We start from the raw sequence: 27,451 nt of genomic DNA on the forward strand, positions 1-27,451 counted from the left end.
AGACAAACTATTTACATCAACCACACCAATACTATAACACTTTTCCTCTAACATGGGGCTTTTTCCCTACACATAATGTAAGTTTACCACTTTTTCACATCTATTATTTCCCCTGTAGTATGAAGGAATGGTCTACCCAAAATAATTGAAATTTGCAAATCTTCCTCCATATCAAGAATAACAAAATTAACAGGTATATAAAATTTACCTACTCTAACAGAACATCCTCTAAAACACCTAAAGGGTATTTAACATAATGATCGGCCATTGTTAGGGTAATATAGGTAGCTTTTAATTTACCGATATTTAATTTAGAGCTCGTGGATAATGGCATAACACTTACACTAGCGCCCAAATCACATAAAGTTTTTTCAATCGACAGATTACCAATATGACATGGAATAGAAAAACTACCCGGATCTTTTAGTTTAGGTGGAGATTTATTCTGTAATATAGTACTAAATTCCACAATAAAAGCAACTGTCTCTACCTCACTAATAGATCTTTTTCTAGTCAAAATTTCTTTAATAAATTTAGAATATGCAGGAACTTGAGTAATTAAGTCTGTGAAATGAACGGTTACCTGCAAATTTTTAACAATCTTCAGAAACTTACCAAACTGCTTATCTAAATTACTCTTTAGATGTCTATTTGGGAATGGAAGTTTGATAACAGGACCTTGCACATCTCCATTCTTGTCTTGGGGTTTACCCTGCAAAGAATTATTAGAAGAGTTAGTTTTACCCTTGAGCCCTGTAGGGCTAGTAACAACATTGTTTGGTTTAACAGAATCGGGATTAGCAATTTTTGTTGTAACAGGTTCATCATTTTTGGGCATAAGAGGCCTATCATAGTGTGAACCACTCCTCAAGGTAATTGCGTTCGCGTATTCTGTTGGTTGTACTGGCTGTGATGGTAGGACTCCCTACTGGCGAGTTTGCAGAGTAGAGGAAAGTTGCGCAATTTGATTATCTATGATTTTATTTTGTGCTAGGATCGAGTCAATTTGCGTATCTCTACTCTGCATCTGCTTCTGCATATTGGCTAACATCGTGTTGATTTTTGATAGGCCAGAATCAGATTGAGGAGTAACAACCTATTGTGGTCTCTGATGTGGAGGTTGGTAATACCACTGCTGTGGTTGTTGTACCTGTGGTGGAGAGTTGAGCACATTCGTACTATTGTACGACATACTTTGGTTATTTTTCAACCCTGCATTGTAGGTGTTAGAGTATGGACTAATTTGCTTATAGGTTTGAAAAGCATTAATCTTCTCAAGTGAACTCCTACAGTCCTGTGCCCAATGACCTACAAGACCACAATTATCACAAAATATTGCAGAGTTGGTACCAATATTAGAAACATTAGCAACGGAAGATGAATTAGAATTATTAATATTGTCTAATTTCTGGCTAATAGAAGTCAATTATGCTTGCAAAATGGATATAGAATCGACTTGGTGTTTTCCCTTGTTTGCAAATCCTCTAGGATTCCCATATTGGGAATTATGAATAGCCATCTCTTTGACAACATTGCTCGCAATATTCACATCTAAATTCATAAATCTTCCGTTAGCTGCAGAGTCTAAAATCATTCTTGAATTATATCCAAGCCCGTTGTAGAAGGCTTGTATTATCTGCCACTGTGCTAGTTTATGATAAGGACATTATCTCTGCAAATATTTAAATCTTTTCCAAGCTTCATATAAACTTTCATCAGTTTCTTGGGAAAAGTTTTGGATTACACTTCTTAACAATGTTGCCCTCTCTGCAGGGTAATATTTATTATAGAAATTCAAAGCAAGAGTATCCCAGTTAGTAATACCAAGTGCAATTCTATTCAATATATTATACCATAATTTAGCTTGACCACATAAAGAAAAGGGAAAAAGAATCTCCCTGATTTGGCCCCGCATGACCCCAGTTTGCCTAATAGTGTTGCAATATTGGCTGAAATCCAAATATGAAGATTTAGATCTTCACCCTTAGCTCCACTAAATTGCTTTCTTTCGATCATAGTAATAAACTGGGGCTTAATCTCGAATTGATGTATTCCATCGAGATTAGGTGTAGGAGCAAGATGTGGAAAATTTGTCAGGGATGGCTGCAAATAATCGCTAAGCTTGCGAACAAAAGGAGGTGGTGGTGCAGTCATCTCTGATTCTTGATCTGTACTAAACAAATAGATATGAGATACTATCCCAAAGAACTTGCGTTCTCTGAGAGGGGAGAAAATAATCTAGACTACAAATTAATCAGAAATAAAAATAAAACCATTTCCCCGGCAACGGCGCCAAATTTTAACAGGCTCTTTGCCGAAAACAAAGTCTTCAAAATAAAAAGACAAACAACCCAAAAGCATGCTCCTTTAACCATGAAAGATGGATTTTATTAATGGGCCCAAGGCTGTTGGAAACCGACTTAAGCAAGAAGATTGTAGCACACTTGCCCGATCGGGCTCGATATTTTTACTCGCACAGCTGAACTTTTGGCTTGTTCTCATGGGTTTTGGCTTCTCAAGCTTGGGTCCAATTATTAACTTGTTCGGTCCATTGCTAGTTTGTAAAACTTGGACTCCTTCACTAAATCGAACTCTTAATCACCGAACTAAATTTATTTAGTACGGTCTTGAGCTTTAAATACTCGATCATAAAATACGATCCAACTCTAATGTATTTGTAGTGGCTCAATTGTCATATTTCTGCAAATTCCTACAAAATAATACTAACTCTACAAAAACATTAGAAAATGTATATTAGTAATAAAAATAGCTCTGTAGAGCTCAAATAAGCATAAATATGACCGTGGGACAGGTAATAAATATATGTATAAAATAGACTCATCAGTTATAATTTTAATATTATTTTTATTTTTCAATTTTTCAGTGCTATTTCTGAAGATAATATTTCAGACATAACAGTTGGTACTAAATCCACTACTAATCAACTTTGTCAAGTTCTGGAAGACTTAGTGAGCAGCAAAAGAAGGAAGTTAGAGAGATTGGTTTTGGTGGTTTGCTGCATCTTAATTTGAAGGATAACATTAGCCATTAGTTATACAACTATGTAGTTACTCATTATAATCCTAAGACTAGAAATCTGATTGTTTGTAAAAAGGAACTTGCCATTCATATAGATACCTGTGATATTGCTAATGTGTTGGGAATTCCTTATACTAATAAACCTGTGAAAGAAATATCCAAAATGAAGAAAAGATTTAATCCTAATGATGCTTTGAAGTCGGCAATTTTTGGGTTTAGATGATGTTGAATTTGAAAAATTTGGTGAAAGTAAGAAAAGGAAAAGTGGAGATACTAAAAAAGAAAGACATATGTCAATTTTGACACTTATTTGGAGTTGTTTGAGAAATATACAGATAGGGGTTATCAATTCAAGAGACTTTTTGTTCTTTTTGTTGTATCCCATTTTTTGGTTCTAATGGGTGATAAGTCTCCAAACTTTAACATTATTAAGTCTTTAAAAGATGTTCGTTTTATAAAGACTTACAACTGGGCTGGTTATGTAATGGATTCTATATGTGAATCAATATTAGAATTTCAAGCTTTTGCTTTGAAGAGGAAGATAGATGGGGGAGGGAAAACTAAATCAAAACAAATAAATGGTTGTCTTATTGCGTTTGTTATTGCCTTTTTGCAAAAGTTTGATTTTGGGACCACCTTTGATAGGAAGCAATTTATAATGAATTGGACTTGTGAAAGTCTGAATGAAAGGATTAAGGCTGTTGCAGAAAATATGGATTATGCTACTTTGAAGTTATATCCTCAGACCATTCCAAAACAGTATGCTGGTAAAAGTGATAAGGATGTTTTAAAAGCTTTTTAGCTTGAGAAAATTGAAAAAAGAGTGATGAAGAAGATTTGGATGTAAAGAAGGAAGGTCCTGGTGTACGCTAGCTTTAGTTTCAAAGCTGAAGATGAAAAAGCTAGATATGTTATGTACATGATTCCTCAAGATTTTCCAACTGATGATGAAATTAACAAGATGGATATTGATGTAAGTTTAAAATCTCATCTTTTGATTAATTTAAGTTTTTAGTCAGCTTTTAAATTTTTTGTTTGATAATAGATTAATTTAGTCAAGAAATATATTATTTTAGTTAGGAATTGTATTATTTTGGACAGGAATTAAGTTATTTTTGTCAGGAATTAAATTATATCAGTCGGGAATAAGATTGTTTCAGTCGTAAATTAGATTTTTTTGTCAAGAATAAGAATATTCGGTCAGGAATTAGATTATTTCAGTCAGGATTTATATTATGTCAGGAATTAGATTATTTTTGTCAGGAATTAGTTTATTTTTGTCAAGAATTAGTTTATTTTTGTCAAGAATTAGTTTATTTTTATTAGAAATTACAATATTTTTGTCTGGAATAAGATAATAATTGTCAGGAATTAGATTATAATTGTCAGGAATTACAATATTTTATTATATGTTACTTATTCACTTTTTGTTCTATTTTTTACTAGTCTGTGAAGAAGAAAATGATGAAATTTGGTCGTGACTTGAAGATTGTATTAGAGAACCAAATTCACTTTGCCATTGATTTGAAGGATGAAGCAAGGACATTTTCACAAGAGTCTCAATCTCAAGGAGAAGATGATATATATTATAATCCCGAATTCTTTGCAAATATTGATGAAATAGTGGAAGTTGCTATGCAGAGCAAAAAGTTAGCTTCTGATTTGGATCAATTTGATAATAAGCTTAAGTCTGATGATATTGTAAGTTTTATTATCTTTATTATTATTTTATATCTTAACTATATTTAAGATTTGTATATGATATTAATCTTGATTTTATATAGGTGAATAATGTGTTTGAACCATTTTGTGCCAGCATTCTTCAAATTCTGATTCTGAATCACAACCACTTAAGCATTTGTGAAACATATTCTTGATATCAGGATTGCTTTTAAGAGTTCCAAAGTGTGAGACAAAATTCTTTTGTAGATGCCATAGACACAATCTATGTCTTGAATTTGGATTAACCTTCAATAATAATAAGAAGAATTAGATTATTTTAGTCAGGATTTAAAATTTTTTAGTCAGGAATTGGATTGTATTAGTCAGGAATTAGTTTAATTTTGTCAGGAATTAGTATGTTTTAGTCATTAGTTTATTTTTGTCAGGTATTAGTTTATTTTGAGAATTAGGTTAATTTTGTAAGGAATTAGATTATATTTGTCAGAAATTAGATTATACTTCCTCCGTTTCTTTTTAGTTGACGCGTTTCTTTAGTCACGTTTGCCATTGCACGATTTCAACCGTTAATATCTTTAATTATCGATAAGTAAAATTTATAAAAAGTTGATATTTTGAATATATATATACCGTGACGAATCTAATAAGACCCCACATGATTATATTTTTCATTACGTATAAATCACAAAACATGATCAAAGGGAAGTGTGTGAATAGTGCTAAAGTCAAAACGTGTCAACTAATAAAAAACAGAGGTAGTATTAAATTACTTATACTAATCAGATATTAAATTATAAAACATATATATTATAAAGCTAAAATTGCTTACCTCGGTATGGCATTGCTTATTGCAAGATCTTCATCAATGAAGATTGATTTTGGTTCAATTCCACACATTGATTTTTTGAAAATTGAAAGTAGCCAAACAAATGTTGTAGTTTTTTCATCAGTTATAAAGGCATATCAAAACATTGTTGTTCTCCAATGGTTGTTTATTCCAACAAATGTTGCACATATCAACCCATATTTGTTTGTTCTGTATGTTGTATCAAAGATTAAAACATCACCATAAGCTTTGAAATCTTCAAGCATTTGATAGTCACGCCAAAAATAACTTACCACATTATTTTCTTCTCCAAATTTCAGTCTATAAAAGAATGAAGGATCTTTATCTGCTCTTTCTTGAAGGGTATCTAATACATTATGCATGTCTCCACCTTCAACCATACTCATTTTCACCCTTGATACATAATTAAGGTGGTCTCTCTTAGAATGACCTATGCATTCTTCTCCTCCAGCTTCATTGCTTATATAGTTGTAATCATCCATTAGTTTAATGCCACTCTCAACCATGCTCTCAATTAGCTCACCCATTGGAGCCGATATTTGTCTTTCTGATCTAAGATGATGTCGTTGAACTATGTTTACCAATTCATGATTATGCTCCAACTCATTATAAGAACATCAAATGTACTTTCTGCGTTTTTCTTGAAACTAATAAGAGCTTTGCATCCATTTCTTGTGTCATTTACTTCCCTTTCTTTTCTCTTTTTTTATCAGTTCTATCTAATATTGGTATTTCAACTAGATTTTGTTCACCTGCAATCTTCATTTTACTCTTCGTCTGTTCGTCCTTATAGCATCCAAAATAAAACTCATACAGAATATCATTATTATCTCTTCTCTTTGTTGACTTTCTGACATTGAAACCAACAGATCTTGAATGAGCTTTGTATAAAAAAATATCCATCATTGTAGTCTGATACTGTATAACCTGCTAGACATCTACTTATGTTTTCATCATTGTCATATTTGTAATAATCTGCAACAAAGTAAAATATAAGTCATACTGTTAAAAATTTATTATATTATTTTTGTTTGATGATAGATTAACTTTTGTCAGGAATTACAGTATTATAATTTAATAATAAACTATGTTAGTCAGGATTTAGATTATTTCACTCAAGAATTATATTATTTCAGTCAGGAATTAGGTACTTTTGTCGGGAATTACATTATTTTTGTAAGAAATTAGATTATTACATGCAAGAATTAGATTATTTTAGTCGGGAATTAGATTATTTTAGCCAGGAATTAAATTATTTCAGTCAAGAATTAGATTATTTCAATCGGGAATTAGATTATTTCAGTCGGGAATTAGATTATTTTAGTCGAGAATTAGATTATTTCAATCAGGAATTAAATTATTTCAGTCAGGAACTTGATTATTTTAGTCAGGAATTGAACTCGAAATTAATTGTCAACAATTACATCATTATAATTATAGAGCATTTAATTATCAGTGTATTATACTTCTAATTTTTATAATTTCAAACAAACATACCTATTATATTCGCAGCATCTTCATCTCTTTCTTCATCATCTCTTTGTTGATTGGTGTTCCCTTCTATAATTATATCATCAATTAGTATATTTGAATTTTAGAGCTTAAAATTAATCAATAAGTGCCATGCAAATTTAAATTAATGCTATGCGAAATCTTATAAATACGATCTAAAATTAAATTTGCATTTCATTTATTAAAATTCATAATTTCTGTAATTTATTTATAAAAATCTTATTACGATCTGAAACTAGATGAAACAAATTGTACCTTTTTCAGCAGTAATTGAACTCGAAATTGATTCTATAGGTGAATCAGATTCTTCTTGAATTATCATCATGTTGTTTGATTTCTCCATTTTTGTGAATTTTTTGAGATTGAAGATTTGAATTCTTTGAAATATGAAGATTTGAATGCTCTGAGGAAATGACGACGTTCGAAATTTGAGGAAAATGGCGGAAATGAGAAAATTCATTGATTTTATAAAATGTTAGTGCGTGGGCTTTGGTCGGGTTTCTCAGACCTGCGTCTTTTTGTTTGTGAGCCCGGTCTCACACAAAACTTTTTGATTAAATTTTATTTTAATAAAAAACTGCTCTAAAGCAGTCTATTCCACGTTAAACAAAAAAACTACTCTCTATTCCACGTTAAACAAAAAACTACTCTATTCTATTCCAAAAAAAAAAAAACAAAATAAAATAAAAATAAAAATAAAAATTCTAAACTGCTCTATCATTACTTTTCTTCCACGTTAAACAAGCAGTTATTAACTTTAATACACCATCAAAATTGACAGTTATCATATACGGAGTAGCAAAAAAAAAAGAAAAAAAAAGAAAAGATCATCAGGCATATCATTGATAACTGCTAAGATAAGCATGTTATCCCAGCATTTGACGAGTTTTTTTTTTTTTCCTCTAAACAAATCTCTTCAAAATTATCAGCTTCAATTTTCCAAATCTATTATACCATATGTGCTTTTTAATTATATTGGTCTCATTTTTCACCAAAAACTTGATTAACCCCAAAATTCATTATTTCGTTTAATCATAAACCATTAAAGTCAATTGTCACTTTCAAGAAACCATCTTTTATTTCAAGTATTCATTTTTTTAATTATTTCAATTATGATGATGATGGCATTAGTTGAATTTGCAGGAATTATTGATTGTTTGATGGTTGACTACATCGGACTCGACAAAGAATACAAAATCACGAACATTCGCTTATTTTTCGAGTGACATGATCTTCAAAAAGGTGAATAATCTTTTTTACTTTTAAGGTAAAAAATAAATTTATCTACCATTGATTCACGGATTCTATGGTTTGTTTGATGATAAAAAAAAAATGGTGATTCTACATTTCTAATAGCTTGATATTATATTTTGTGATTACAATTAGAATCATGTTTTAGGATAAACCCCATTCTTAATTTATGTCAAATTCACATGCTCCTTTCCTTTATTTAAATCTCGTTTCAAATGTTAGAATGATCAAATTGTATGATATTCAACCTATCAAAAATTATGAAGGAAAATATTGGATGAAAATGGTTCTTCAAAATGCAACGGTATGTATTAATAATTTTTCTACTCTCACTTTATATTGCATAAGCTAAGAGATACACGCGTAGCGTGTGTCTCATAGCTTGCAAAAAAAAAAAAAAAAAAAGAAAAAAAAAAAAAACCGAACAGTTTCCTTCTTGTATACATGAAGATAGAATATTACATCAAAGCATACTAAAATTACTTCTAAATTGCAGACTAAAAAAATCTTTGCATAAACTTGTTAATTTCTTACAGTAGATTTTTTTTTTTTAAAAAAACGTCTTAAGTCTAGCTAAAATTATTCAATTTAGGAGCCTTAAATGCACAAGCATGCAAGGTTTTGGAGAGAGCTTGATGTCCAAGACTTTTGTGATCAAACCCACAACAGTTTACCTCGGGGTAGCGGTGCAACCCACAATAGACGCCACCACACCGGCACATAAACCCGATCAATCTAATCCGTTTCGTACACGCACCACATCGGCTGATAGAAGTCTCAGTTATTTTTGCTCTAGTTGCACCATTAACTTGCTTTTTCTTGGAACTATTGGCACGAAATATTTACTCCCAAAACAAATTTGTCCCACCATGAGATCGTTTGATTTCCTTTTCGACGGCGATTGATAATAGTTCTTCGGTTATTTTCGGGTCTCCAAACAAACTTTGACGAACATTCTTGTTTTTGTTGTTGTCTTCCATTGTTTTTCTTCTCTAACCTCTAATCAATCTTAGGTGTAAGCCCTTAATTTTTTGTTGTTGTTGTTGTTGTTGATCGTATTATTGTTCTAGGGAAGTAGGGACTTTATAGAGTAGTAGTACTAGCTAGTATATATGGGAAATTCGAAATAAATGTACGATTGTTTTATACATATAATCTATCTATTAACCTATACTAAAAGCAAATCCTTCCATGGCATTTGTCATTATCTTATGAAAAATTTTCCCGCCTTTTTTGAATCTCTCTCTTTTATTTTATTTTATTTTTTTTTTGGCAAAATCTGTAAGTAAACTATTTATACCTTATGATATTTTCTTTCGAAATTACCAATTATACTTCATATATACATAACCACAATATTTCTGAATATCTTTTATATACTTTATATTTTGAAATATTATTGTCAAAATCATTTAGCAACCGTGCATTACACGGGATTTTAACCAAGTCAATACTATATACTAAAAGACACACCAGCGATGACACATGACATCTCCTGGTGTGTCCTTAACTTTTTTTTAAATTAAAAAAATTTATTAATTAAGGAAATAAATCATTTACAAAAATATAATATTATACATATTCCATATTAATGTAGTAATTATTATATCTAAAATAAAAAGATTTCACAACTCTTTCTAAAAAAAAAATAAGGCAATTATAAACAAAAATTTATACTCTTAAAATAATTTGTGACTTATTTTACAATAAGAAAAAGACTGCTTTTTTTTTTTTGTCTATTTTTTTTAGTGTTATATTAGATGTTTCAATTCAGAAACGCAAATATTAAATCAACCTATCACATAATTTGTTATTAATCGACTAATTTATAATAATATTCATATACCAATAATCTATAAGTATAAATATAACTATTGATCACCGTGCATGGCACGGGATCTAACCTAGTTAACAATTAAACACAAACTTTTAAAAAAATCAGGTGTACAATAATTATTGTACATCCATTATAAAGATAATTTAAATTGATCAAAGGTTAACCTTAAAATGAATAAAAGTTACCCCAATATTCATAAAAGTAACCCAATATAAATAAAAATTATCTACGCTTTATTAGCAAATAATCACATTTTAAATGAATAAAAACCAACTATTAGTGATTGAATGTAATTAAATTACCTTTATAAAACTTTTCTTGTTGTTTATTTATATAAAATTTGTATTATGTTTAACGTTAGCCAAAAAAGGCAAAAAGTTACCCTAAAATTAGCTAAAAGTTACCCTTATACTGCTCGATGTATACTAATATTAGTGTAAAACGGGTGTATACAAAAGTTTTTTTATAAATAAATAAAAATATACTCCGTAGGATAGAATTATTTAAACGTGTATTCCCTTATTTACTTCTTAAATGTGTTTTATTTATAGAAATTATTTACAGTTTTATCCCACTCGATTCTATCTAAAGATATCTTTTGGTTCCTTTGCGTATTAGTTAAATGACTTAAAAAAGGAAATAACAAAAGTAAAAATCTGATAAAATATTTAAACAATTAGGAAACTTCGACAAAATGTTAAAGAAAATCTTAATCTAAATTCATTAGAGTAACGAAGAACTTGCATCAAAACACCATTACGCTGATGGAGAAGGCTGGTTATTCGCATGATATTTAAGAAAATCTTAATCTAAATTCATTAGAGGAGTAACCAAACATCAAAACCACCTAACACAAAGTGAGCCCTTGTTTCCATGAATCGCAGCATCATGTGGCTTGCTTGCTTCAAGCTTCATGTCAACACCTAAGCCGTACACAGCTATACCATGAATCCCATCTTACAGGGTAGTAGAGACCGGAATGTATAAAAGAGTTCCTATGACTACATTCCTTGTCATAAATAAGGTTACAAGCAATACATATCCATCCTTTACATACAAAAGAAACACACCAAGTTTCATCCATGTGTACAGGAGCTCGAATATATAAAAGGATGAGGTATAATGTTACATTACATCATCTTTCAGCCTAAATCAGTAGGGAGGGGGATGCTAAACAGCTACATAAATTAATCTCATACATTTCCATGGATCGAATCCATGGACACAGCAACCCATTTCTCATCTCTATGCATGACGGTGGCTCCTGTAGGTAATGTCATATTGGGTGTCACAGGGTAAACTTTGATCTTTTTGTGTGATGACATAACACCAGAACTGGATGATGGCTGATCAATCTGGCGGACCCCTGATCTTGAAGGGGACTGAATGGGAGCACTTGATGAGTTTGGCCCAGAGGAAGTGTTCAACTTCAGTCCACAATTATTTTGATCGAAGTTAGTGCGGACTTCAGATTTCCCCCCAGTCTGTTCAGCTACGGTATCCTGGTGATATGCTCCTGCGAGGACAGAAAATGAAGAATGTCATTCTATTTATCCTAATACTGTTATAAAAAATAAATAAATAAATAAAAATAAAAAACAAGTTTATATTATAGAAATATTAAAAGAAAATATACATGCAACTTCATTTATCTTCTATCAATAAATTTTCTGGGAACTTGACCAGGTACAAAAGCAAGTCAAAGATTCAGCCATTAGGTCTGTGAGGACATTTCCCTTCAAATACAACCTGAGAAAGAAATAATTCGGTAACTGTTTGTTCAATGAAATTATAAGTCAACAATTACAATAAAGGATCTTGTTACCACAGTTCCCTGCTCATGAATGAGCAGGCAACTGAAAAATGGTGAGACTTGAGATGCTCTGTAAATCTTTTTGTTTGGTCAATAAATAAAGACCTAATATTGAGCAAGCTCTTGGCCTTTCGTTTAATCTGACACTTATGTTGCTGTTAAAATGTCTTTGGCCTATTTAGAAGTATCAATGTGATCATACCCATGTTCAACATGGCTGTTGTGAAGTTAATTGAACAGCTTCCCATAGGCACAATAAAACTTCTGTGCTCCCACCAGGAAAAAATAAATACTTCTGTAAATTAAGGTAGAGATGACTAGCCAAGATCTGGGGGATTATATCAGTTAAGCTATTATTTGTGAATGGGGCTGAACAATTTCTATGTGTATAATTGTCATCTACGTAAAAGGATTTAACCTATTTGAGCATATTATCTAAGTCAACTAACACTACAAAGAGTCCCTTTCAGAAAAAATCAAGGTGTTAGTATATAAATATGCCAATATTATACCATGATCTATGTACAAATATAGCATAATCTATGTACAAACAGGTCATGATCTATGTACAAATATGTCAAGTAGGGCTCTATGTACAAATACAGCCCTACTTGACATATTTATACACAAACACAGGGAAAATTCTTTCTTTGGACATCAATTACGTTGAACGTAGAGTTGTATGTGATGCAACATGACCAGTGGTGTAAATGCATGGATTTGAACAAAAGCATAGGAGATCAAAGCAGTCAGAGATTTAGACTTCTCAAGTTAGTACACGAGCTCAAAATCTGAAAGCTCAGTCTGTTTCTTTATGTATTCCCTTTTATGTAGAATGCCTTCCTCCCTCATATTAAAACAGGACAACTGAAGAAGGAAAGAAAAGCAATCTTGCCGGCATCAGCAGTTACCTTTGAGTACGATATTTATTATTTATTTATTTATTTAATTTTTCATTTTTCTAATACTCCTGTAATTCACTGTCATTTTTTTCATGGTTTCCATTTATCTCACGAATTTTAGGCCTTTAAAAGGAAGAATGTTGTGGAGTTTCAAGACTTTCAACAGATCTATGCACAAACCTGTCAGATCAGGGTTCCTTTTAATCCGTTGTCCTTCTGGACAGTAAATAATTACTTCGTTTTGATCATTAAGATCATCAAGACCTGTTTTCAAAAGAAAACCGGGTTATGAAATTAGATCAAAGCATGTGTCTAATGATATATAATACAACTCCTTTTCAGAAAATTGTCCTAATTTTCTGTTGCAAAGTAATTTATGGCATCATTTGGTTGTTGGTTTTTAATTATGCTGTTGCTCCGAGTGCAAGCAAGAATATAATCTATGAATAGAATATTAGGCACATGTTCGAGAGCTATGTCGGCACAAAGAGAGATAGATCAAATAAAGTACAGTGTGGAACCTTTAATTGAAGCTCAAATCTCTCTCTCTTTTCCCCTTTTTTTTTGTGGGGGGGGGGGGGGGGGGGGTAACAAGGAAATAATACAATAGAAAGATATGAAGGGGTCTGATTATAAGGAGACCTAAAAAGAGAGACAAAAACCTCTTCCCCTGATTTGGGAGCTATGCATACTAGGCATGAAGAGAAGAAAAATACCCTTCAGCTAGAGAATCACTTAAGACGATAGCTGGTTACCAAAGTTACTTTGAGCAATTTTAACATCAAAAAGTTCAATAATTTTCACAAATGATATAGGAACCAATTGACCCTAGACAGGGGCGAAGCTAGGATTTTCAAGCCCTAGGGCCGGATTTATTAGACAACAGATTGATGGAAAAAATTAAAATGTACTATTATTTTATTGTTACAAAAAAAAAAAAAAATAGTTAAATCATACTCGACGATTTTTCATAGTAGCAAAATCACCAATCAAAGATTCAACACTAAAATCTACAACAATCTCATTTTCTATGTATACAACCAAAACATCTCTAAGAAAATCTAGTGTTTTTGATTTCATGATTTAACCTATATTAATACAAAAACAACGGTTCTCAAATTAAGTAGCATATAACCCTAAAATTTGATCCTAAAAGTCCATTCAATAAATTAAAAATTAGCCAAAATTATTAAATAATAAACATATTAAGCAAGTAAACAATTATTCACAATCATGAAAATCGCACAAAGAAATTTATTAATTGAATGAAATTACATAATTTTAAAAAATTAATCAAAAAGAAGAATTTTAAAAAATACCTGATTTGGTTTATTTACTAGTAAACAATAGTAATTGATGAGTTGAATCTCAAAATATGATTGCCCTCCAAACATGAACCCAACCCCCTTGGGAAAATGAAACATTACCAACCAACATGATCAGGTATATTTATTGTTATGTATGTGTCTTGAATACTATATATACTAATTTTAACGGGGCCATAAGATATAATACATGGGCCCCACTGACCATCCATCAGTCTTATATAAAATGACCTTGAATATATTGGACTTACTCAGTTTCCATATGAGGCCTGATTCATAACACTGTATACTATCTATCACTCACAATTTCTCAAAAACTCTTAGCACCCAATGGCTAGAAATTAAAAATTAAAAATTAAAATAGCCTACTTATGGACCCTTTTACAGCTAAGAGCCAACTACCAGAAAAACTAACAACACTCAAGATTCCCACCTTCTCATCACCAGTGCGTAAACTTCTTTTGCAGCAGAAATTCTTAGCAAACTTGTTCTGAAGTTCCAAAAGAATTTGAGCATTCAAATATATAATAGAGCATACATAAAGATACTCCCACTTCCCCTTTTTCTCCTTCCCATAAATTTAATTTGATGGATTTATACCCAGTCAAAAGTTTCTAAACCTAATTCCACATGCAACTCCATTCACAAAAGTGATGCATATAAATGTTCCATTATCCAATCATCAATAACATTTCACTATCAGACATTTATATTAACATACACTGCAAATTTAAAATCATGAGTACGGTTATGATTAAGAATCATACAAATTACCTTTGTTGCAACTAACTAGGTCCATATGAGCTCTATTGGATATGGGATCTGGAGCCGAAATGTGTTTATCAGATAATTCAGCAATGGGAACAAATTGTGACTTGGGAGGTGCATCATTGACATGGTAGCTCAGTGAATCAGGTTTCAAGTTTGGTTTCCCTTTACCTACCAAAAAAAAAAAAAAAAAAAAAAAAAAAAAAATTGCTTTATGCGTTAGCAACAGAATTAATTTGAGCAAAATATTACATCCCAATTCTGAACAGAGATAGATAAAATAAACTCACACAGCCAAATCCAAGAGAAGAGTATCCTAGAAAAATATGCAAACGAAACCCAGAGTGATGCCATGAAAATCACTTAGCTTCACCGATAATGTGTCGGATGATAAAATAAACTCACACAGCCAAATCCAAGAGAAGAGTAAACTAGAAAAATATGCAAACGAAACCCAGAGTGATGCCATGAAAATCACTTAGCTTTACAGATAATGTTTTGGATGGATGACACACGCGCGCGCGCGCAAGCACACACAACACACAAACTTGGGATGGCTCATTAGTTAACCTTTCTCCATTCAGGTGTATGTGCTACTGTATGTAATATCCCAAACAGTCAACCAGATCAAATTCGGGCACACACACACACAAACTCATTAAGGAATTGAGGAAGGTTCTGGCTCATTATTTGTTCTTTTCTCCATTTAGGGGTTTGTGCTACTGTATATAATATCCCAAACGATCAACTAGATCCAAATTTGCAGTCAGTTCTTGAAGAGAGGTAATCGCCTCATTTTTTGTGCAAGCTGATTTGTCAATCTAGAATAATTGTTTTGATTTGACAAACTTCAGCTTCTGGATCTTGCAGCTGGTGCAAGCATATTGGGGTGTTTGTCTAATTAGACAAGATTCTCTTCGGTTAAAATTTAGCACAGATCACATGTCTGATGAGCAATAACTCATACTACTATAATCACCTTTCCAGCACGAATTGTAGCTGACACTAGCAAAGACTGTAAGTTCAGTCAGAAAATCAAGTCTATCCATGATGCTGACAGTTGACTTCAGATGTAGAAAAACTACTGGACACCATTTCGTCCTCATTCTTTCCAACCCAAAAATTTAATAGCCAGTGTAATTCAGTTAGTAAGTAAAAAGTAATAGTCAGTTGCAACCAGTAAAAATCAAGTGTAATCAGTAGATATCATGAACCTCATTTAAAAAAAAAAAAAAAAAAAAAAAGAAAAGACAGTTAAGATCAGTCTCAATCAAGAAAAACAAATATTAATCAGGATAACAACTAGATTCACTTTAATAAAAATCAGAAGGGATATGGGCCTTCTTGTGCACTCCAGAGGTAAGCCATTGCAAAAACTTACAGACTTAATGTTCTATAAGCTTCAATGAAGAGAGATTATGAAGAACAGATAGTTAAATATCACAAGACTTCAAAAACTTTCAGTCTACTGCCATTTTGTTTACAATCTTTCTTTGAGTGTCAATTTGTTACTAAAATAGCAACAGAAGATTATGTGCTGGATCAAAACCTCCAACTTTATTGTTAATGGGTAGTAGGTTATATGAGATAGAAGATGGCACTCTTCCAACCTCCACCGTTGTTGGTGGCTAGATGCAGTTGAATTTGAGGTCAAAGGTGGGCTCCCATGTTTTCCTATGAAGTTTGTCACATAGTAGATGTAAATGAACAGTCTGTTAGCTGAATTTGGGCATTTGCTTGTTAGAGAGATAAGTTGAACTCTAACCAGTAGGTGTACCCTCTTCTGAATCCGGTCTCACAGTCCAAACCTTTGCAATAGAAAATCTTATAAATAAAATGAACAAAAGACAGAAGGGAATCAGACAATGGTATTTAGCGTTGACAAATCATAAAAGCGCAGGCAAGCATAAATCAAATATGGAATTTTATCCCCATTACATATCTACCACATGTTGTCATGTCGATTCTTTTAAGCCCAGATAAATCAATATCAACCTTCGCCAAAATATCATCTCTATTAGCAAATTAAACCCTATGGTGTAGATTTTATGATAAAAAAATGTGAACAAGTAATCAAAATGATCAATTTCAAAGTATCTTACGTTCTTTCATAGCAATATAGGCAACCTTCGCTGCATTCATTTCTGCCAACTTTTTAGCCTTTGCTTCTTGTCCAGTAAAGGACTCCTCATTTATTTCAACAGTTGAAGAAAAAATCGGGTTATGAGAAGGGCCAGACCGGGTTGTAACATATGCTGGTAAACAAGAATATTCTTTCTGAGCTAATTCTTGTAGAAGATTTTTGAAGAAACTTGGATCTTCCTGCAAATTGGGACAAAATACAAGTTTATTGTGTTAATCAATCATGAAAATATGAATGTAGATGACCACACAGTGCCTATAGGTTTATAACCAACCTCTTCAGTTTCATCAGATGATACTGACGTTAACGCAGCTTTTGCAGCAGCATTTTCAGCATCTTTAATAGTGCTAAAAAATTCAAAACTTTCATAAGTCTTCCCTTCTAGCATGACCTTCGATTTAAAACGACAAGCATGAGGAGGGCCCTCTCGCTCGGATATGTATACAGGGAGATTGATATTTTTCTTTTGAGCATAGATCTGCAGTTGATTCTTATATAAATGTGCCATATCTGCTAACAACAAATTTGAGAGTATAATTAAAATTTACTAGATTAATCTATTGAAGAAAACATTCATCAATACGTAATCAATCATATTCATCAGATAAACATATGTATTCAATCATAAATTGTAGTATCCAACCAGTCATCAAATAAAAGTATACTCCCTCTCCATTCTTTAATATTCAACTCGGTTACTATAAATAAGCGCTAAGGAAAAATTAAGAATGTAAATGAGTGTAAGATAAAGTAGGATAAATTAAGAAAGAAAATGTAAAAAGTGGGTTTGTATAAGAAAGGTGAATAAAGTATGAGAGAGTGTGGAAAGGTGCAATAATTGTGGGGTTGAAGGGGTATGATGGTAAAGGGCCAGGCCAAAAAATAGAATAAAGCAAAGAGAGTAGAACAACAAAGAAGAAAATTAAATGGTAAGTGAGACAGTGAGTAGAACAAAAAAAGAACATGGGAGTACTATGTAATTTAGAATCAATTATACTCCTGCAGTAATTCATAATCACACATAGTCAATACTGACAAATTGGTGGTTGCAATTTCACAATCAAAGCAGGAAAAACATAAATATACCTACTTGATAATAGCAGCCTGAAGCATACAACAATTTCCTATCATAGTTGATGAGGATAGAGTGAGTATAATATGGGGCAATTCAAACAAGGAAGGATTTAAGGAACCCCTAACACATCAACCAATCACACTCCAGAATCATCCATATACATTAACTTATTTGGAAAAGGCCACACATTGGAGTGGGTTCTCTCTCGGTCATGAGGTAGTCCATGGTCTTATCATATAAGTCCCAAGCATCCCACAGAAGAATCCCAACAATACCCGGAACTACAGCATTATGCAGCAGATAAGTAGTAAGGAAGAGGATATCAGAAATTTGGGTTTTGGGAAAACAAGAGAATGACATAGAGGAATAGAAGAGAATGGTAAGTTTTCAATTTGACAGTAACTCAGTATACCTTTTGTGGTTTGCAGGGCAGCAAATAAAAATGGAAATCAAGCCAAGACAACAATCTATCGCAGTTTTACCATTTGGAGCATCAGCTGACACCCCATGACACAATTCACACAATGTGGCTCTCCTAGCATACTCAAAGGAAGATCTATAGATTTAGTGTGGGTGCTACCCACTTTAGTGCTGAAAAGAACATAATGCCTCAGATCTATTTCAGGTTTTGTATTGAGCCTAGATTCAGCATGAAGTAGCTCAAATATCCATCCGAACCCCAACCAAAGAGATTGAAGTCACCTAGATAGAAATAAGGAACAAAAATGTACGTCACTAGTAAGTACAGCGTAATAAGATCTCTTTTAGTGCTCTGAAATTATGCTCCATAATACAAGGTGATTTAGCAAGCCATGTTTCGCCAGTGATTATGCACATGAAGAAAATCAGAAATGGTGTGTCAATGATGATTAGTGTTTTCATTTCCTAGCTGTAGGCATTATCTACATATACATATATATATATATATAAAATAAAAAAATAATAATAATAATAACAATAACAATAACAATAACAATAACAGTAACACTAATAATAATAATAATAATAATAATAATAATAATAATAATAATAATAATAATAATAATAATAATAATAATAATAATAATAATAATAATAATAATAATAATAATAATAATAATCTCAACGAGATGTCTAAGCAATGAAATTTTTTATTCTTCTTAAATTTATTCCAAAAAGGGAGAAAGGAAACTTTCTTCAATTTCCTTTTTTAAAGAAAGCAAACGAAAACACGAGAAATTCTAATTACAATGTCCTTGCAGAAACCAAAATGGGCATAATAAACCAACAGACATGTCCAACTAAGTTAATCCAAGGCCTTCACAACCTGTGAGGAATAAGAATGGAAGCCTCATAACAGCCAATAGAAGGATCATTTAAAACATTAGAAGAAAAAAACTTCATGTCCACAAGCAAAAACCATTTTAGGAAAAATGAGGTAATTTTTCTATTACTGCAATTTGAAGGGGCAAGAAATATGAGGTCTCAAACACTGCAAAAATCAATGGGCTTCTCCCTCCTATTTGATGTCTAAATTTCATTTCTCTAACAAAAGACAACCTTTAGAAGCTTTCTGCTTCAATGAAATTTACCAGGATCCACTTCGAAGCTAGGTGAAACACCTGTGTTATTTTTTTTTTGTTTTTAGTCAAAGGAAAGTAATTCTCACTTCTCAAGCAAACTCACATTTTTGTTTTGCACTTTTATACATTTTGAGTTTGTTTAATTTTTTGGACTAAGCCACATTAGGCACCAATTTCCGTACTCATGGTATTACAGATGGCTTTTCTATTCTAGATGCTGCGACGCAGTGTTTTGATACTCTTGTACCTTTTCATTAAATAAAGAAAAAATGAAAGACCAGCATACAAGAGTGCAATTTTATATAAACAGCTATATCAAACTTTGAATTAATTGCAAGTGGACTGAACAAAGATACTACTCAGCTTAAAAAGAAACACTTCATACATCAAATTAAAATTAAATTAGTTTAAAATTTACGAAAAACAGGGACATTAGGCAGAGTGATACTTCTATATTCAAACACTGCATGTGGAAGTTCTGGTGAGATAAATGTGTGTCAGTGTATGGCCTGCAATAGTATGGTATGAATGAAAATGTAAATGCCTGCTATAGTAATCAAAAGATTCCTTCTTATTGTTGGAAAGGGAGGGGGGGTGGAGCCCAACAAATCTCATATGATAGTAGGTTTGCAAGGTATTGGGATGCAAACAAGCAACGCATGGGCGAGACTAAGAGGGAAGTTTGGAATGGACTATGGTGGAAGAAGGGTTTGATGTTGGATAGAGAGTCATGTACATGGCCCATGTCATGTAAAGGGTCCAGCAATTAATTTCTTCCAGTCAATTGTATAAGGATAGGATATACATAAGTTGCTTGTATTGTATTAGAAAATAGAAATGTTATTTTTGCTTTAAGATAAGAGTTTGGTAGTAGTTAGGAAACAATATATTGACTATAAGTAGGAAAAGATAGTTTTCTTAATTATGTTGGAAATTCTAGTTCTAGTTGAACTACGTGATTGTTAGCCTATAAATATGGGATAAATATACTATTGAGTTATAGTGTGTAATATTGAGAGGAGGTCTTGAGATAACATGGAATGTCTCTAGGGAGAGATATTGTTGTTAGGATTGCTCAGGTGTGAGATACCAAAGTTAGGGTGACTCAAGGGAGAAACACCAAATCTCCAAATGATTTCTCATTGATAACAGGTTTGATAGATGATTAAAGTTTGGGAGGACGATTCCTCCCTCCATATAGATTATTGTGTCACCATTGTTATGTATTTGTCTATTTCGAATTGTTTCCATATTGTTTACTATTTGATAGAGACATACAAGTCCTGACACTTCAACATCAATCTTTGCCAAGGCCAATAGACAATGTTGCTCAATAACTTCAAAGACAACCTTTACAAATATATGCAACTATCAAAGACTACAAATCAACTTCTATTAGACAATCAGTATGAACCATACTTCACATATTATAACCAAAAATACAGTACTCTGCAGTATCTTTGATGAGAAATATTAACAATCATTGGATATGTATTTGGTATATCCAATTATTGAGGAAAGAATTTACTAAGGCACCTTTCAGTAAAGAACTGTGGAGGTGTTCTAAAATCACCATCAGAGATGTTTAAGACCAATCGATAAACGCTTGGAAAAAGGAGGGACAAGAGACTTAAAATAAGATGTATTAAATCTGTTTTTAGTTAAATTTCAATTATAAACGGAACAAATAGAAGCATTCAGAATAATAAAGATTAAACACACATTTTGCATCACCTTTAAATTTCTTATCATCCCGACTTGAGAAGTTTACATCACTAACAGTAGCAGCTTGCAAAGGTTCATTCATTTTGGGTTGCTGGGCATCAACAGAAGTTGGTGAAACTTGTAAAGCATTGTTTGCACTAGGAGAACCTGCAAAAAAAATTTCAAAATTACTCCCAGCTCAGAATCCAGCAGTGAAGTACAGAAGAAAAATCCTGTTTGTTGGCAGCAAGTACTATATGAGAAGCATATTGCGAATTAAAGTGAAATAGTTCTAAGCTGTCGTAATCTTCTGTGATATATCAATGTACATACATTCCAGTGTAGACCAAGCTGGTTTGTAAAAAACGATAAAAATAAATAAATAAACCATACAAGATCCTATAAACTACCTCTATAAATTATGAGAGCAACTACAATGCCAAATCAAGCTTCGACTTTCATAGAGTTTAAAGGCGCAACACAAACTTTAGGTTTGAGTTACAAAAATGCACCAGCCTGATGGCATGTTTTATTTTTTAAAAGGAAAAAAGAAAGTGTGTATTGATCAGATGAAATAAAGAGTACAAAACAATGAGGACAAATCTTCTAAAAGGAAACCAATTTTCATATTAAGCCGGTTTCTTTGAACCTCAACAATTGAGAACCTCTTAAAAACCCCAGCCCCCTTTGCCCATAACAATGCTATTCAAATCATTTGTCCCGTTATAATTGACAAGACATAAGACTTCTGAAAAGAACCTTGAAGTAGGCACCTACCAATCATACCACAAGATTTCTACAGAAGCATTGTGCCACAACTTCTTCTCCTTAACAATTACTTACCCTTACCAAACCCTCCAAAACTCACCAATCCACAACCTCTAAAGGGAAAACCAATTCCTCATACAAAGAAAACAGCCCCCTCCAAAGGTATCTTGGCACATCAAATGTAGAGATACATGTGAACAAGGATTACTAGCAGATCCCCAAAGCATAATAATGTCTGGTGAAATTACCAAACCTGGCCTACTCTTTTAGAGCATGTTGACAGTATTATTACAGCCCCACTGCCAAAGTCCATGCAAAGACCCTCACACTAAGAGCTTGCCTTCCAAATAAATTTTGTTGTCGAAGAGGCTGGATAGTGAGGGGATTAAATCAAGTAGCTTAGAAACAATTTACAAGTAAAAAGGGCTTGAGAAGTTGCCCCATCCACACCCTAGAGTCTCCATTGCAGATAATTGAAAGTCCAAAATTTCCATTAAGGAAAAATGCTCCTCCAATTCCCTGTCATGTATATCCCAAGCATCATTGCAATAAAAGCATGACACCCGGTGCATTATGTAGAAGACAATTGGAATAAACATGGGAAACAAATACAAAAAGGTTGATCTCACCAAAATCTTGCCAAAGACAAAGCGACAACCCACCCTATTTTGAACCTCGTTTAAAGTGAGAAGAAAGGGTAACACATTTGATTATGTGAAATGAACTTTTAAGGGCACAAATGTGAATGCATGTGTCACTCTCACAGCTACTAATGCAACCCGTATTTGCCCTTGATAACTCAATTCTGAAGGAAATCAAAATTGCAAGAAAACGCGATAACCATATTTTAAGAACAGCAATATCTCATCTCCTGACACCAATATGCCCTAAATCTAATTCTCCCTCGTCCTTAGTACGACACACCAAATCCCAACTCACTGTATGTGCACATCACTAGACCAAAGCCAAAAAGGTCCATCGCCTTATTCTTATCTTACCTGCAAACATTGCAATCAAAACCAAATCCAAAACTTTGAATAAATAGCAGAGAAGGATGCTAGACAAACATGATTGAACCCACCCAGAGAAAAGTAGACCTTCTTCCACCCATTATTTCTCGTTGGAATCCACAAAAGGATTCCAAATGTAGGTTTTCCAATTTGCCTCCAAGAGACAAACCCAAATAACTAAGAGGCCACCACTCAATCTAATACCCAACTATACTGAAGATCAGGATGCTCAAGCTAAGTCCTTGCTATACTAACTTAGAGATGCTAATATTCACTCCTAATATCACCTCAAAAATTTTGTAACCCTTGTGAGGACTTGATTGAGATCGTCAAAATCAGCTGTCAAAAACAATATAGAGTCATCTCACATGCAAATGTTAAATATGTACCTTATCACTCCCCATATTTATACCTCTATCTCATTCTCTATCACCCTCTCTCTAACATTCTCCCAAGAAAATCAAATACTTGAGTGAAAAGAAAAGCAGAAATAAGAACCCCCTATTGTAACCCTCAAGCTGTCAAAATCTACTCTCCAGAGGTACCAATGACAATAACTGGAAAATAGACATTTAGACAAACATCCACAACTCCAATGCTTCCACAGTTTACCGAATCCCTTGCACTCGAGCTACATCAAGCAAATTTCAACTCACTTAACATATGCCTTCTCAAAATCTAGCTTGGAAACCACCACCTTAACGCCTTTTGGACAAGCCACATCAAACTATTCTTTAGCAACACATGCCATTAGGATTTGTCTTTCCTCTACAAAAGCACTTTAAGACTATGAAACAGTGTATGAAAATCCTCTCCCCATTGATTTACAAATGCCTTTGTAGCAATTTTGCAAGCACCGGTAAGGAGACTATTAGGAACTAGGGAGCAAACCCCTTACCTTGATTGAAAGTCTTTCTAGATAACCAAAATATAAAATTGAAACTCATGCCTTTGTAGAAAATCTAAAATCATGAAACTCCAAAATATAGAATTAAAAATTAAAATTAAATACAACTAAAAAAAAAAAAAGGCATATCACTATTGATTACAAATTTTAAACTTATTATGGATGAAATATGCCATGTAAACCCATTTGGGAGAACTTATTCTTTTCATTATTTCAGAATCAAACCAAAAATATTCAGAATAAAAGTGTTAATTTCCATATATTGTTGCTAATATCTTTGTTCTTTAATTGCATAGTAATAAAAAAAATTATGAATTATGCTAACTCTTCCTCTTAGTTTTTCTTTTTTTTTTTTTTTTTTTTTTTTTTTGAAAAAGCAAAAAGAATATTATTAATCACCAAAACAAACAATCTTTACAAATCTGCTCCTAAAGCAGATCAAACAACTCATTCAGTCCTACCCAGGAACAAAATACTCCTAAACCAGTTTATGTTATTCCTGCTTGTTTTAACAGGAGTAACAAAGCTGATTTTCTGAAAAACTTCAAATTTCAAGTCCTTGGTCACAGCTTCTAGACGTCTCAGACACTTATCCCAAACCACCTTGTTCCTCTGCTGCCAAATGCAGTAAATAAGCCAGCAAAACAGCTCTGAATGACTCTCCTTCTGAACCTCCCTGAAACCTGATCCAGCATAGAATTACAGTCCTCAATATGCACAGGATTAACTTGGACCCTAATCTCATTAGACAACTGAGAGTAACACTTCCTGCTGTACTAGCAATAAAAAAAATAGATGATCAATAGTCTCAGGCTCAAGATTACAAAGAGGACAAAGATCATCACTGATAATGCCCCACTTTGCAAGCTGAGATTTAACTTTAATCCTTCTCCACTTGACCAACCAGCAAATGAATCTGTGTTTAGGAACATTAAACCTATTACAAACCCAGTTACACCAGTCAACTGTACGAATCCTGAGTTGACCAAGCATAACCACTAGCAACTGAGTAACCCTTAGGATTAGCAAGCCAAGCATCATTTCTGAACCCATCTTTCAGATTATCCTAAACCCACCAGATTTGCATCCAGTTCCAGCTGCAATCTAAAGGGCATTTGAACATCTTTCTTACCCTTCCTCCTAGTTAATCTCCTTTTTTTTTTTTTTGAAGAACTAGTTAATCTCCTTTTTATTATTTCTAACTCTTCCTCCTACCCTTCACTACTTGTAGAAGATATCAGAACTACAGGACACACATACCCTTCCTCGCCCACAGGAAAAGTCATGGTACGAGATGTACAGTCATGTTTAATCAGATGTATGCCAAAATTCACTCAACCATTACTAGATTATTTTGGGCATCTAAACAGAACTTCAGAATTCAGATCTCAGAAATATATAAAATCAACCATTTCTGTATCATGCAAAGCCTTATCCTAAACTGTCATTTCCAGCAAAAACAAAACTAGTTGATATCAACAGTTTCTTACAACACTTTACAATAGATGAAAATTAAGAAAAATACAACCGCTACTGTGATTCAAATACCTTTTATTTTTTTCTAAAGTGTGTAATTCAAATGCCTTTGCTCTGTTCACTCTAACTTAAAAATGAAATATTTCGTATATATAGTTTCATTTAAGTAGAATTAATTTCATTTCAATAAAAATTAGTAACTTTAAAGAATAAATATAATAGAAAATCAGTTAAACTAATTTCCGCTCAGTAAGAACAGTTTAAGTTTTAGTAAAATAAAATAGTTTAAGTTCAGTAAAATTAGTTTTTAGTTCCCTCAAAAAAAAAAAAAAAAAAAAAAAAAAAAAAAAAAAAAAAAATTATTTTTAGTTAATTAAAATAATTTCAATTCAGCAAAATAAGGTACAAATGAAAATAATTACTGTATATACTTTGTATATACAAGTAAAGTTTTTTTTTTTTTTCTTTTTTTTTTTTTTTTGGTGAATAAACAAGTACTCGTACTCCGTAATAGTTATAGTAGTAATAATAATTTCCATTCAATTTTTCAGCTCATAAGTGCGAACATTCATTACAAATTCTTATAATTACATAACCATTAAAAATTATTGATACAAAATCACAAATATAACCCAAAACCAACCCACCTCGATATAATCCAAAAAAAATATAACCCATTTCCCCGAACATGATATTTCAGACAATTTGAAGCAGAAAATTAATCCAAAACATAATCAAACATTCAAACCAACCTGAAGATAATTAACCAAAAATTGAAAAACCCCAAAAATCAACAACAAAAAAAAAATGAAGCAAAAATTACCAGTAAGATGTTGGTAAGCAATGTTAGCAACCAAATTGTGGGCTTCTTTAGAAGATTTGGAGGGATTTGGAGTAGTAAAAGTTGAGCCATTTACTGTTACAGTAGCCTGAAACTGAGGGCAATGATCAAGCCCTTCTCTTGTTGTCGAGTATTCTGGAAGATTCCATTTTTTTGATTGACAATACTCTTGTAATTTGGATTTGAACATTTTTTTGTTGTTTATTTTCTGTGTTGCTCTAAATTTGAAGAAGTATCAAAGAGTAAAAATAAAATTGCTGGAGAAAGAAGAAGAAGAAGAAGAAGAAGAAGAAGAAGAAGGGAATGAGAAGGGAGGGAATGTAGGAAACAGAAAAAATTTTAGGTGAATGAAAGTAAAGATGACAGATGATACCTATGTTGCAGAATGCAGATTGATTATAACTTTTATCAGTCCTAAACTGATTTGGTAATTTTGGGGAATGACCTCATCTTGGCTATTGAGATAGGTACAATTGTACAAGTATATCTTTCTAATAGTACCCTTCGTTTCATAATAATCGCAATAATAAATAATGTAATTAAAAAGTTACTTTATATTTTAATTAATGATGCAAATTAAGGTTTTTTTTTCACCTTAAGATATTAAAAATAAATTCAGTTCAACAAAAATAATTTCAATTCATAAAAAATAAAATAAGGTTAAGTGAACAGAGTGCTAGTATAAATATATAAAGATTAAGGGTCTGTTCATATTTACTGAATTGAGCTGAACTGAACTGAACTGAACTGATTGGAACTGAACTGAACTGATTGGAACTGAACTAAACTGAACTGAACTGAATTGAGCTGAAATGAATATTTTATGTGAGAGAAAAATTAAGAGCTGAATTGAATTGAATTGAACTGAACTGAACTGAACTGATTGGAACTGATTGGAGCTGAACTGAACTGAACTGAAATTAAGTAAATGTGAACAGGCCCTAAGTATTGAACTTTTAAGAAAATTATTACATTAGAATATGGAGGGAAT

The 27,451-nt window shown here is 32.3% G+C and overlaps 1 protein-coding gene and 1 non-coding gene across 4 annotated transcripts; one reads left to right on the top strand and one right to left on the bottom strand.

The window, feature by feature from the left end:
* The first annotated feature begins 1,649 nt into the window (after window positions 1-1,649).
* Window positions 1,650-1,757, top strand: LOC145569603 (small nucleolar RNA R71). The gene has a single exon (XR_014096189.1). It is a non-coding gene; the product is annotated as a small nucleolar RNA R71 (small nucleolar RNA).
* Window positions 1,758-11,148: 9,391 nt separating this feature from the next.
* LOC145568851 (double-stranded RNA-binding protein 1-like) lies at window positions 11,149-26,885 on the bottom strand. 3 transcript variants are annotated; one of them, XM_081628240.1, is made up of 8 exons: window positions 26,443-26,885; window positions 24,605-24,826; window positions 21,489-21,626; window positions 17,392-17,627; window positions 17,077-17,296; window positions 14,981-15,145; window positions 13,062-13,145; window positions 11,149-11,682 (listed from the first exon to the last, which is right to left on the bottom strand). In XM_081628240.1, exons 1-8 carry the CDS (start codon window positions 26,648-26,650, stop codon window positions 11,360-11,362), a joined length of 1,596 nt encoding a protein of 531 aa, XP_081484366.1. In that variant the 5' UTR covers window positions 26,651-26,885; the 3' UTR covers window positions 11,149-11,359. The 3 variants fall into 3 exon arrangements, with proteins under 3 accessions (XP_081484366.1, XP_081484367.1, XP_081484368.1); XM_081628241.1 differs by lacking the exon at window positions 13,062-13,145 and having other exon boundaries at window positions 26,443-26,879; XM_081628242.1 differs by lacking the exon at window positions 24,605-24,826 and having other exon boundaries at window positions 26,443-26,878.
* Between the last annotated feature and the right edge of the window lie 566 nt (window positions 26,886-27,451).

Source organism: Chenopodium album, chromosome 11, assembly GCF_948465745.1.
Source record: "Chenopodium album chromosome 11, dcCheAlbu1.1, whole genome shotgun sequence".
In the NCBI taxonomy this organism is placed as follows: Eukaryota; Viridiplantae; Streptophyta; class Magnoliopsida; order Caryophyllales; family Amaranthaceae; genus Chenopodium; species Chenopodium album.